General features: G+C 30.0%; 1 protein-coding gene across 4 annotated transcripts in view; it reads left to right on the top strand.

Annotated features, from left to right (window-relative positions):
• The window catches only part of LOC139517108 (protein transport protein Sec23A-like), an 18,501-nt gene extending 4,606 nt beyond the window's left edge, over nt 1-13,895 (top strand). Inside the window, exons 5-22 of one of the 4 annotated variants that reach the window (XM_071307787.1) lie at nt 1,568-1,645; nt 1,953-2,111; nt 2,661-2,761; nt 3,151-3,295; nt 3,887-4,045; nt 4,646-4,761; nt 5,186-5,309; nt 5,651-5,821; nt 6,276-6,382; nt 6,819-6,972; nt 7,223-7,374; nt 7,717-7,804; nt 8,703-8,789; nt 9,542-9,697; nt 10,093-10,158; nt 10,527-10,541; nt 11,478-11,507; nt 13,066-13,895. In XM_071307787.1, the coding sequence (XP_071163888.1) occupies nt 1,568-1,645; nt 1,953-2,111; nt 2,661-2,761; nt 3,151-3,295; nt 3,887-4,045; nt 4,646-4,761; nt 5,186-5,309; nt 5,651-5,821; nt 6,276-6,382; nt 6,819-6,972; nt 7,223-7,374; nt 7,717-7,804; nt 8,703-8,789; nt 9,542-9,697; nt 10,093-10,158; nt 10,527-10,541; nt 11,478-11,507; nt 13,066-13,158 (2,001 nt within the window). In that variant the 3' untranslated portion in view covers nt 13,159-13,895. The remainder of the gene's footprint in view (nt 1-1,567; nt 1,646-1,952; nt 2,112-2,660; nt 2,762-3,150; nt 3,296-3,886; nt 4,046-4,645; nt 4,762-5,185; nt 5,310-5,650; nt 5,822-6,275; nt 6,383-6,818; nt 6,973-7,222; nt 7,375-7,716; nt 7,805-8,702; nt 8,790-9,541; nt 9,698-10,092; nt 10,159-10,526; nt 10,542-11,477; nt 11,508-13,065) is intronic. The other 3 variants (XM_071307788.1, XM_071307789.1, XM_071307790.1) reach the window with 3 other exon arrangements.

The following is a 13,895-nucleotide window of genomic DNA, read 5'->3' as shown; positions in this document are numbered from 1 at the left end:
CATCATTGGGGTATCTAGTTAAAAAAATGTGTCCGGTAACTTGGCCAACAAACCAAGATGGCCGCCATGGCTAAAAATAGAACATGGGGGTAAAATGCAGTTTTTGGCTTATAACTCAAAAACCAAAGCATTTAGAGCAAATCTGACAGGAAGTAAAATTGTTGATCAGGTCAACATCTATCTGCCCTGGAATTTTCAGATGAATCGGATAATAGGTTGTTAGGTTTCTGCCCCTGAATTGGTAATTTTGAGGAAATTTTGCTGTTTTTTTGTTATTATCTTGAATATTATTATAGATAGAGATAAACTGTAAACAGCAATAATGTACAGCAAAGTAAGAACTAAAAATAAGTCAGTATGACCAAAATACATGTAGTCAATTGACCCCCTAAGGAGTTATTGCCCTTCATAGTCAATTTTTAACAATTTTCTTAAAATTTGAAGATTTTCAATAACATTTTCCACAGATAGATACAGATAATTGTAATCAGCAAGAATGTTTAGTAAAGTAAGATCTACAAACACATCACCATCACCAAAACACAATTTTGTCATGAATCCATCTGTGTCCATTGTTTAATATTCACATAGACCAAGGTGAGCGACACAGGCTCTTTAGAGCCTCTAGTTCAGCATCTTTTGTAGGTTTTGTGGAATTAATAAATATCCGGTGTTTCTTGAATTTCCCGGCATTTTATCATAAGGTACTTGGTATTAAAGTTGATAAGAACGTCCACCGGTGTAGTTTCAGGTGTAACGGTTCCATTGTCATTTATTTTGCCGTGGTCACTACTGCCGGCCCTTATTTCTTCAATCACAACATTAAAGTTTTCTAATTGTTCATTAATGACTTGACCTATGGTATCATGACGAAGGCATTTCACAAATTTTTTGTCTGATAATATTGAATTGTTTAGGACGTCCACATCCAGATGGATGTACACTGGTTCATTCATAGTAAACAAACCATGCCCTGATATCGTCTGGTTCCTAAACGGAAGTCAGGGTTTAAGGATGCGCAAACACGTGAACAGCTAACCAGTCACGTTTCCGGTGCACTGGTTCACGATTTTTTAATGCAGTAATAGGAACCAGAATTACGAAACGTAAACACAAAAATACCGTTTAAAATTTTCTTAGTAAATCGATAAATATGAGGTCGGCGGAAATAATTTTTAAGGGCAAATGTGCGTTTATTTTTATTTGAATTAGCGAAAATTCGGGTCGGCGGATCCGTAAACCAACTTATTTAATAAAAACGGCCTAACTAGATTATGAAATAAGTTGCTACAACATTTGACATTATCAATTCTTAATTTTTTACCAGAAGATTGGTCAAGAAATTTTAAAGTTTTTTTTTTTTTTTACATCAAATAGGTTTTCATGTTTAACATTTCTAAAAAAATAGTGGTAAACCTAAGATGATATGATATGGCATTTGTTCAGATACTCATTCAAAATGCTGCCATATATTTCAAAAATTGTTCTGTAAAATTCATCCTAAAAAAGGTTTTGTTGGAAATGAAAGTAAATGTAGGGTTGGTTTACATTTTATTCATCATTACAGAGAGCCCAATGTCACCCACCTGTGTTTCTAATTGTATTGGATACATGTATGGAAGAGGAAGATTTACAAGCTGTAAAGGTAAAGTTTATTTAAGGTCAACATAAAAGTGTTGTCATGCAGATATCCTACATATTTAAAATCATATACATATGATTACACAAACAACAGTCCATTTTTTCAAACTTTCTGTGATGATATTATTAACTTTCCGTTTCCGATAAAAAAAAGAAGACAATATAATTTAAAAAATGTTCAGTCAACAATTACAAAAATGTAATGTTTTTATCAAATGCTTTTAGTATGCTATGTTTGTTAAATCACTAGTTAGCTAGGTTGTCTCTGATAAGATATGACACTTCCTTTCACAAGACTCTTTTTATTACAGGAATCATTGCAAATGTCCCTAAGTTTATTACCACAGAATGCTTTGATAGGATTAATAACCTACGGTAAAATGGTACAAGTTCATGAACTAGGATGTGAAGGATGTTCAAAAAGTTATGTCTTCAGAGGAACCAAAGATTTAAATGCCAAACAAATCCAGGTAAAATTACTCAAAAATATAAAATTGAGAATGGAAATGGGTGGGGAATGTGTCAAAGAGACAACAACCCAACCAAAGAGCAGAAAACAGTCTAAGGCGACCAATGAGTCTTAAACAAAGCAAGAAAATTAATGGATACACCATGCAATCTTGGGTTGAAAATATTTCACAAGATATAAAATTCACACAACATTTGCCAAACACTTTATTAACATTGAATTCTGACATTTATAATTGGTTATAATTTATGACCATGGCTATACAGTGATGTATAATGTACTAACTTTTTGTTGCGGTAATCAGATTCTATCAATATGCATGTAGATACATTTTGTACAAGTCATTTAATGAATAATAGTAATTTGCCTTATTGTGTATTTTGAAATTTTACAGTTACCTGTCACACCAACTTAGGAAGACTCAGTCAAAAATAACATTTTACTTAAACTAAATTAACCATCTTATTTTAAAAAATAGATATTAAAGTTACACGAATTAGTCAAAATTCATCTATCTTAACTCATGATGAACTTGTAATTTTGCTTTAAGGATATGCTTGGCATTGGCAAAGGAGCCGCTCCTGCACAACAACAGAGAGGGGGAGGAGGAGGACCACAGGGACCCCAGCAACATCAGCTTCCTTCAAATAGGTAGGAGGGAACAATTATTAAAAACAGAGAGTATATGAGAGTCTAGGAATTAAGTGCGATAGTCAACTACATAAACTTCAAGTTTGAAAGGGTTACTATAGTAGTGGTTGGGTGTGTTTGAAATAAATTCTGTAAAAAAAACAAATAACGTTTTGAATGTATAAAGAAATTATTGTATCATAATTTTAAATAATGTAATTTCAGGGGGGAAATTCATCTGTTTCAAAGTTATATGTGAGTTACTTCCAACTGCTGTGTGAACGTAGTAAGTTTAAAAATGTTAAACACTCCCTTTTCAATGAAAATAACTTCCAGTATGAAATAAATGGGAAAAGAATGAAGTTAAAATCACTGAAAAAAATAGTTATATTCTTAATTCTGAATTTCAGATTTTTACAGCCAGTCCATAAATGTGATATGAACTTAACAGATTTATTAGGAGAACTACAAAGAGATCCATGGCCTGTAACACAAGGCAAACGTTCACTTAGGGCTACTGGTGTAGCTCTGTCAATAGCTGTAGGACTCTTAGAGGTATGTAAGCTATAGTCCATGCTTTTTTAAACCTATAAAAATGGCAAGCATTTCAGAATTCTTTACTGCCATTTTCGTGATATAAATAATAGCACATCATTTATTGACTGACCTGAAATTTTAGAAGTAGCTTTGTATTAGTAAATAAATACATGTTTTATTTTTTAGATCTATCTATATCACATGTCAAGTTTGTACTATTAAATATTATTAACAAATATGTATTTGTCAAGTCCACATGGCCTCTGGTTGATTTTTTTTTTTAATGTTGCAAAAAACATATATTTGAAATGTTTCTTGATTATAGTTACATTAAAATTAAGAAAGAAATGGGGAATATGTCAGAGAAAACAACCTGACCCAAGAACAAATAAGGTCACCAATTGGCCTTCAAAGCAGAGAGAAAATCATGCAACTGAAAAGCAGGCTTCAGCTGGCCTCTGAACCAAAATGTGTGATAGTTCAGTGAAAATGGACATCATTCTTAACTCCAAAACATATAAATAAATTTATATGCATTACTTAGCCTGATAATAAGATAAATCTTAGATTACTTAAAATACTTCATACTTGATATATAACTTTTTTCAGTGTACCTTCCCAAACACAGGAGCTAGAATAATGTTATTTTGTGGTGGACCATGTACACAAGGACCTGGTATGGTTGTTGATGATGAACTTAAACACCCTATCAGATCACATCATGATATAGAGAAAGACAACGTCAAATATATGAAGAAAGCAATGAAGGTATGTTTGTTTTAAAATTTATGTCACAGAAAATTTACTTAATGTTTTAAACTTCAATCTTTCATTTTAAGTGTATGCAAGAGATCACATCTTGTTTAAATACAAAAACATTTGCAATATCATAAAAATATATTTACATGTATACCATAGAACTTGTAAGGGATGGTCAAGATTTAAAATGGGTTGTTGCATTTTCTGAAGAATTTTGTAAGAATTACGAGTAAAATAGACCGACTTTCAATTAGATGTGGTTTTTGCATGACAATATCTAGAATTCAAGTTATGGTCTTGGTTTTGTTCATTATAGAAATATCGAAAAAGTCAATTAAATATGACAAAAATATATATTGAGTGTCATTTATAGAAAGAAAGATTTAGTATATATGAATTGAAGGGGATCTGAGGTACAAATGTATATGACAATACAAAACAATGCAGTACTGCAGCTAACTTGACAACTTGATTCACTAAAAGATTACCGATACTCTCTTATAGAAACTTGTTTTGATGTATAACCAAACCCTGTTAACTATAATTGTAACGTGTAGGTTAAGTGATTTAAAAATAAAAGATTTTTTGTATTATTTTGTTTGTTATCAGCACTATGAGGCCTTGGCTAACAGATCAGCAAACAATGGACATATTGTAGATATATACTCCTGTGCTTTAGATCAGACAGGTCTACACGAGATGAAGTTTTGTCCTAGATATACTGGGTATGTATACACTAATTTAAAAAGTATAAATTGTTAAAATATTAAAGATTTTTTCTATTGCAAAAAATATTAACTTAATTTGATTTTAATTTTTGGTCTTATTTGTGTTGTATTTTTTGTTGGCTACTGTGAATTCAGATATTAATGCATGCATTTATTATTGCCATTTTGTCATTTAGACTTAAATGCGATTTTAATTTTTACGATTTGAGAACAATTCTGATTAACTTATATTTAATACTTCAAAATGTGAGTTTAAATTATTGCGTTGACAACTCTGTTGCATTTTTCGCAATAATAAAAACCTCGCAATATTTCTGAATTTACAGTATTATTTGTTATTAAAAGTAATCAGACTTGCTGTTAATGATTGTGTTAAATCTTAAAGAGTTCAATTCACTTTATTTTGTTCTTTATATTTTAGAGGTCACATGGTAATGGGTGACTCTTTTAATTCATCCATGTTCAAACAGACTTTCCAGAGGGTATTTTCAAAAGATGGTAAACAAGAATTCAAAATGGGATTTGGTGCAACAGTAGAAGTCAAGGTAAATGTATAGAAATAAATATATGTTGAATGTTTTTGGTTCATAAGAATTTGTGGTTTAAAATTATAAATCATTGAGTATCAAAATCTATAAATAACCTTGCTCTTCTTTCATGAAGCATACTACATGTGTTTTCTTAATGCAAGGGAATATTGAAAGTCCAATAAGAACCACTACAATTGATGATGACTCTATTATATGTCTCAAAAATTTTTAAGTGTTTCTTTCATGTTGATATGAAGGCTAATGTCAAAAGCAATTATCTTTTTATTTTTTTTAATTTCAACAGAGTTTTAACAATTAACTCAAATTATATAGCTTAAAATTGTTTTTGTTTTTAGACATCAAAGGAGCTTAAAGTATCTGGAGCTATAGGTCCATGTGTGTCTTTAGGTGTGAAAGGGGCATCTGTTTCTGATACAGAAATGGGACTTGGTGGTACATCTCAATGGAAGTTATGTGGACTTTATCCTAACCTTACTCTAGCATTCTTTTTTGAAGTAGTTAACCAAGTAAGTTAATTGTACATATTTTATATGAATGAATAGACCATTTTAACTACTCTTTTTCTTTTTTATCACAGAAATCATTTGAAAGAAATTATGTAAATAAAATTGATTTTAACTTTTGCTTTGTTAATTTGAACAAAATTATTTATGTTAACTGTCAAAAGAAGTTGTATATTTGCAATATTCAAAATTGATTTAGGTTTTAATGGATGGATTCTGTATGGGATTTAGAATGTTAGTCAATTTGTTTTGATCAATTAAATGAATATGAAAACAAGGACATGCTGTATGATTGTCAATAAGACAACTATTCATATGAGTTCGAATGACGAAGATAAATGCAATTACATGCACCATACAGCCTTCGACAATGAGTGACATCCATACTGTATAGTCAGCCAAAAAAAAAGAAATTGTTTTGGAAATTACCTTATATTCTAAATGTTATGTGTTTCAGCACAATGCCCCTATACCACAAGGGGGTAGAGGATATATACAGTTTATAACACAGTATCAGCATTCTAGTGGTCAGAGACGAATACGGGTATCAACAGTAGCTAGGAAGTAAGTTTACAATATACTATATTAAGCTTGTTAATATTCTATTGTTGGCATGATTAAATTTAAGACAAAACATAGAGAACATTAAACCTGTATGAGCAATATGGGATGTTTGCATGTGACAGCAGAGTTTGAGTTCAAGATTTGACAAATTTTATGATCAGTATGGCAATTTTTAAATTACAGTACATGTTCATATTCCCCGACAAACTGGCAAGAAAAATAACCAACTTTGTTAAAACATGCTGTCTTATAAAATCTCTAATGGGATTGAATTATTATATCACCTTAATATTGAAAGTATAGGTATGATTTACAGACTATTTCTACATAAAGGTTTTGTACTAAACTTACTTTTATCAATCCATATTAAATGTATTAGTTGATATACCTGTAAATATAAAAACACATCTAATTGATTATCAAACCTTTGTTATAGTTGGGCAGATGCTAGTGCCAATATACAACACATATCTGCAGGCTTTGACCAAGAGGCATCAGCAGTATTAATGGCAAGGTTAGCAGTGTTCAGAGCAGAAACTGACGATGGTCCTGATGTTCTTAGATGGTTAGATAGAATGTTAATTAGGCTGGTAAGATCTCTAAACAGTCACCTTCTTTCTACCTTTGTTATTCAGTTTGAATGTAAAATCATCAAAACATGAAATGTTTTAAAAAGTCTTTTTGAAACTCAAAAGAATTGTCTGCAAAAAAACATTTTTTTTTTTCATAGAACAACAGTTTTTTAAGCTGTTAATCAGTATTGTAATGTAGAAATTGTAAATTCAAAGTACATGTACTTTTAAAACAGATATTTAATGTATATTTTTTATTTATTTTCAGTGCCAGAAATTTGGAGAATACCACAAAGATGATCCAAACTCATTCAGATTTTCAGAAAACTTTTCATTATATCCACAATTTATGTTTCATTTACGAAGATCACAGTTTTTACAAGTATTCAATAATAGCCCTGATGAAACGTCATATTACAGGTAAATGTAAAAAAAATTGTATTACCTTCTATTTAATTATGACATGCATTGAAAATATCAGCATTATATTTGAGTGTAAATCCCAAATATGATTATTGTGTGAAAAAAATTTCAATGTTTAAATTGATACTTCAAAATAGTTAGAAAAAAAAAAAAAAAAAGAATATCATATTATGATTGCATTGTAGATTGACCCAGCATTTACGAAAGTTGTCTAAACTGAACGCAAATATGCAATTTAAAAAAAAAAAATGGACAACAAGAAGTATAACAACTATAATCTTTAATATAAAATTTAACTTTAAAAGACAAATTACATGTAGAAATATGTTTATATTTTAGACATATGCTGAATATAGAGGATTTAACACAGTCATTGATAATGATACAGCCGATATTATACGCCTACTCATTTAGTGGTACACCAGAGGTAAGAATTATACTTAACTTTGATTGAATGACAAAATTCTAATACAAATTGACCTGGGAATCTCCAAGCGACAATTTCCATTTGAATTTACATATTTTTTATCTTATGGGGAATACTATATGCCCATTTATAATATACTTGGATGTTATTACTTTTGAAAATGTATTCTCTGTTGATATCCATAAACAAAGATACAATTATGTTGTCTTATTATACCCCCGCTTTAAAAATGGGGGGGTATACTGTTTTACCTCTGTCTGTCCTTCCGTCAGTCTGTCCGTCCCATGATTTTTTTTTCGTCGCATTTTTCTCAGGAACTACAATACAAGGATTTCTGAAATTTGGTTTCAGGGTTTATCTAAGTCAGCTATACCATGTGATGCGTTTTCAGATTGATCACTCAACAACTTCCTGTTTACCGAACACTTGTATGATTTTACACATGATAGCCAAGTTGAAAATTTTCGTCACATTTTTCTCAGGAACTACTATACAAGGATTTCTGAAATTTGGTTTCAGGATTTATATAGTCAGCTATACCGTGTGATGCTTTTTCAGATTCATCACTCGACAACTTCCTGTTTACCGAACACTTGCATATTTTTACACTATTAATATCATCCACTTACGGCGGGGGTATCATCAGTGAGCAGTTGCTCCCAGTTTCACTTGTTTTCTTCATTTTTATTATAAAAAATGCAAGACTTTGTTAAAAGTCAATTTACACAAATTTGGTATTGTTTCTAGTATTGCAAGCTATCATTCTTCTTATTGCTTGAAATACCTAAAAATGGTAAGCCATTAAACTAGAGTTATATATTCTTATATTTTAAATTTAGCATATTTATTAATGAATTACTGAATTTAATCATAATATGTTATATTATTATGATTTCAGCCTGTATTATTAGATACCAGTAGTATACAACCAGATAGGATATTATTAATGGACACATTTTTCCAGATAGTTATCTATCATGGTGCAGTAAGTATTCTTTAACAGGAATTACTTTCATGGATTTAAAAGCTTTCAATTCTTAGCTCATTTCATTTATCCATACCTTATTATTCTTATCAAGAAAAGATTTCCTTTTATAAATGTATTTCTGCTTTTAAGCTGATTATACATTACATGTCCGATCTTTCCCCCCAATAGACAACTTTCCAGTTTGATGCATTTCCGTCAAAAACTCTGGTTTTAGTGAACATCATTCTTGCGTTTAGGGGCTTCGTCACTTCCTTTCCAGTGGTTGGAAAACTATAATGCTATATTACACGAATTATCCGGCGAATTAAATTCTTATGAATGTTATCAGCACTGCTGTAATTAAGGGATTGTGATTATGTACTTACAAAACCAACTTTATTTCTAGTTTATCCTGCACAATGACGATCACTAAGACGTCTGATAAATATTAATAGTGCAGGAATACAGGCGATCCCCTCTATCTAGTAAATGACGTCATAAAGGCATGCATAAATGATGAGTTTTTCATGGTGACAGATGAACTCGAAAGTGGTCTATTATGTATCCCATTAAATATGTAGAAAGATATTGGAAAATGTGGTATGAGAGCCAATGAGACATCAAGGTACGGCCTTCAACACTGAGCTTTGGCTCACACCGAACAGCAAGCTATAAAGGGCATAATTGTTTTGCAAATCCAAAGTCTACTTTTATTATGACTTACAATTTAAAGAAGTTTGTTAATGGGTATTTATAAATATTATTTACAGACTATACATGAATGGAGAAAACAAGGCTACCAAGAACAACCAGAGTATGAAAATTTTAAACAGTTACTACATGCTCCTGTAGATGATGCACAAGAAATATTACAGACTAGATTTCCAATGCCTAGATATATAGATACTGAACATGAAGGATCACAGGTAAAATCCTTATCCTAATATTTACAACCTGACAATTTAAGAATTGAATGCTTCATTTTGTAAATTCATTGGGGTGTAAAAGTGTTGACCGAAGTACATTTTGTATGAAACACCAACAAAATTACCAGACCTGATTGTGTTTATATGAAACATGAAGGATCTATGTTAAATAATATGATTACAATTATTGAAAACAATAATGATGAAAACGTAAATTGATTATTAATGACATATAATTTTGAAATCATGTAAAACATGTCGGCACTTTAACTAAGTAAAAACACAAGTCAATTTGATTTTTTTTTAAATGGGCAGTTACTACTACACCTATAATTAAGAACTAGAAATTTTGATCTTTATGTCTTCAAATGCTATATTTATATTTCTTATTCCAGGCCAGATTTTTATTATCAAGAGTAAATCCCTCACAGACACATAATACTGCTTTTGGCTGGGGACAGGTAAGTTACACTGACAATTTTGTTTTATTTCATATTTCCATATTAACTCACAACAATGAATTCATACTCACCAGATATATTTCACATGCAAATTATTATTTTATGTACATATATAGCCAGCAGTCTTATTTGCTTGCCTTATCTTATTTTAAGTTAAGATTCGTTTTGTTTAGCTTTTTAATACCTAATTTGTTATGATATTGAATGACAATTAGATAAGAACTTACAATTATGAAGCACTTTGCTCCAACTTAATGTTATATTAGCCGTCATTAATAGCTATATGATTCAATGCATGGATTCCCACATGTCTGTTTTGCATTGAAATCTTTGAACCCTTTTTACTTATCATTTATTTTCAATTCTAGTCCACAGCAGGAGGGGTGTGTATATTCGTCATAAACATTTTACAAGGGGAAATAACTCAATGTTGTCAAACAAATGCATGATAGAAAATCCCATTAATCTTATTCATAATACAAAACCAACTCATATGTTTCTCTTTAGAACTGTTGATTCATGGATACCAATTTTTGTGGATTGAGGAAAATTGTATTTTTCATGAATATTTGATTTGTGGTTTGGCCTAAGTCGGAATACAATCCTACAACATAAAGAAACTTTGTTGAAGTTTTAAATTCGTGGTATTTCTATTCCCACAAAATCCATGGGAATTGGTTTCCAAAAAAATAACAAAGAATCAACAGTATGCTAAAGTTTAGTCCTTTCTTTAACATGTAACTTAATATTTATTCATTTAATTATTTTAACATGAATATCTCCAGTTATAAACTCATGTTTTTTACATTAATTTATTTTCTCCAATTTAACTATTTCTTCTTGTTATAATGAGGAGTGAGAGACAGACTAAAATATTCTACTTAGAAATTTGAAATGCAAAGATATATATACCAGGTACCTTCTGATGATATATTTAGAAACAGCTTTCCTTAATAAAACATCATATAATCTTGAAAAATGTAAACTGTTGAGCATTTTTCCTAGACATATCCATGAAGATTGATAAAAGTCTTTTAATGGAAAAAAAATGAGTCTCTCCATGCAAATATCTTTGAATCATGAAGGAAAAGAGCCAAAGATTGATTAAGCTACTACTACTATGGGGTGTTTGACCATCTTGACAACCTGTAAGGATCTCACACTGTCAGCTGATTAAGCTGTTGGTCAATGCATTGAAATAAGTGTGTTTCTTCTCAACTTCTCTATTAACAGATTCACACAACTTTATTATTACTATATATTATTATTCCCTTTATTATGCTTACCCCTGTATTAACATGCACCCTTATTTATGACAGATAATATCATTTGGAGGTGGTAGTTCTGAGGTAGTAATCATTATTTACTATTATTGAGTGATAGTTACCAACAATATTGATAATTAAGATGAGCTATACTGATGTGCATGAATTTTACTTTTATTTAGATGGAAAGGCTCTTATATTACAGGATTTTCAACAATAAATAAAAACAAACTTGAAATGAAATAATTCAACTTGTAGTAGATACTTTAAGTTTGGAATTTGTTTCCTACGTTTTTATTATTGCAAAAATTGCAACAGGATGGGTTTTGCAAAAATAGTCACTCAAAAAGTTTCCTAGCATTGAATCTATGTGGCATTTCAGGAAAAAGTTATAATATTACTGTAATGATAAAAACACACCATGAATTTTACAGGAACTTACAATGACATTTTCCTCCCAAAGGGAAACGACTGATTGAAAAGCTGCCCATATAAACTGGCAAAAATAAAACTTCCCTTATTTTATTGATGACTAGCTCAATCATTTAATTCCAATTTCAACTTGAATAAGACATTATTAGCTAATAAAGACTTCAGAAATGATTTATTTATCATTAACTGCGCATGTACTGAATTATGAATATTTGTTTCTTTAAAATCTAATTAAAAAACAACAATAAAATCCAAACTCTTCAATAAAATAATTAAGATAGTAAGGATCTGAATGTTATTTTTAGAAATATCGATTGCATGTTATTTATATAGAATGTAAATGAATGTTTTGTAAATGTGCTTGGTCGTGGGCTGTCTGTGTATATTGAATATATGGTTGAGTTCTAAAAAATACATGTACTTGAATAATTTCTCTTAGTTTTTCTTATGACCACAATAGCATGCACTAAAAGTATACATACTGGTTATTAAAAAAGAGTAAATTAAAAGAGTCTATACAATAATTAAATAATGCTGTTTATTAACATACCAACAATTAAATATTATTCATAATTGCTTCAGAATCAGTTTCAGTTGAGTTATTAAGCATTAAACAATATTTTTTTTAATAATTTAGCATAAACAGTTTGTATCATGATTTTGCATGAAGTGCCAGAACTATCTTTTTTTTAGTTAACACTTAATCTGTAAATAAGTCCTAAGATTGTACCAGGAATTGTTATTGAAAGATTTTAAACTAACATATTCCAAAATGGTATTTCACAAAAAGTCTGCATGCTCATTTTAGTTATTTATTAAATTGAGGATAGATTTATTGTGTCAGATTAAAAGTCACAAATGCTCTGCCGCATATAGAATGCCTTTCTCCATCAAGAACTGAAGCAAAAATAGTATTAACTAGGATGAACAACGCTCAAAGTTGCATCAGATAATAACATAGGTGAAATGAAATACACAAGAAGGAGAATTGTTATTTGAACTATGTAGACCACTAGGCCACAGAAACCCTATCTCAGTTTTGCTGCTGTTCCAACCCTGACACCAAACTTAAAAAAAGAAAACACATCACACATCTGTGACTGCAGTAATAGAGATTTTCTTCCAACAGCATGGTGTACCAAAAAAGTTGAAAATGATATTTTAATTTCATATTTATTTGATTTTACAAATTTAAAATTATTCTTTTCAGGATGGTGCTGCAGCAGCTGTACTTACAGACGATGTCAGCTTACAAGTATTTATGGAACATCTCAAGAAATTAGCTGTATCAAGTTCTTCTTGATGACAATGCTAGTATAAACTTTGAACTTTGAATATCATTATGAGGTCGTGACCAGTAACCACCAGGAAATAAGTTACCAAAAGCATGTTGTGATAAGAAATATTAATATTTGTTGATGGACGTTTGTTTTAATGCAAAATACAAAATTTTAAATACTTATTCAAGATGCAACATGTGTGCATGCTCACTGTGTGAGAGGTTGTTTATATGAACTAATGAGAAGAATACAAGGAACTGATGGTTGTATGTTGTTATAATAGATTTAATGTGTTGTACACTATTTCAAGGATAGATTGTCATTGTTCTATTTTAAAGTTAAAATATTTCAAAATGAAAATATTTTAAAATGAAAATATTGGAATTAAGTAAGTTTAACTTCTAATTCTGGCAATTTATGAATATTAGCAAGCACATTAAATGTAATAAATGTATTTCAGTAGTAATTCATATGACATGTTTACTCTTGTAAACAGAATTAGATAAACTTTTAAAATTTCTTGTGACATTGTTTGAATGTGTTCAATACTCAATATTTGAAGGAAGTATCAAGAACTGTTTCAATAAAACTAATTGTAAAAATGTTTGAATGAAGTATTAAGTGCTGTTTCATTTGTTTATAAACATCATTTGTCTATAGTGCCATTATTTATGTCTTTTATGAAAAATTAAGTCTAGTTGATGTTAATGAATCAGCAGCATTTTATCATTGAAGAAAATAAAATATTTAAATAACCAAA

The sequence above is a fragment of the Mytilus edulis genome, chromosome 3 (genome assembly GCF_963676685.1).
Source record: "Mytilus edulis chromosome 3, xbMytEdul2.2, whole genome shotgun sequence".
NCBI classification, from domain to species: Eukaryota; Metazoa; Mollusca; class Bivalvia; order Mytilida; family Mytilidae; genus Mytilus; species Mytilus edulis.
This window is presented reverse-complemented; position numbering and strand designations above follow the sequence as displayed.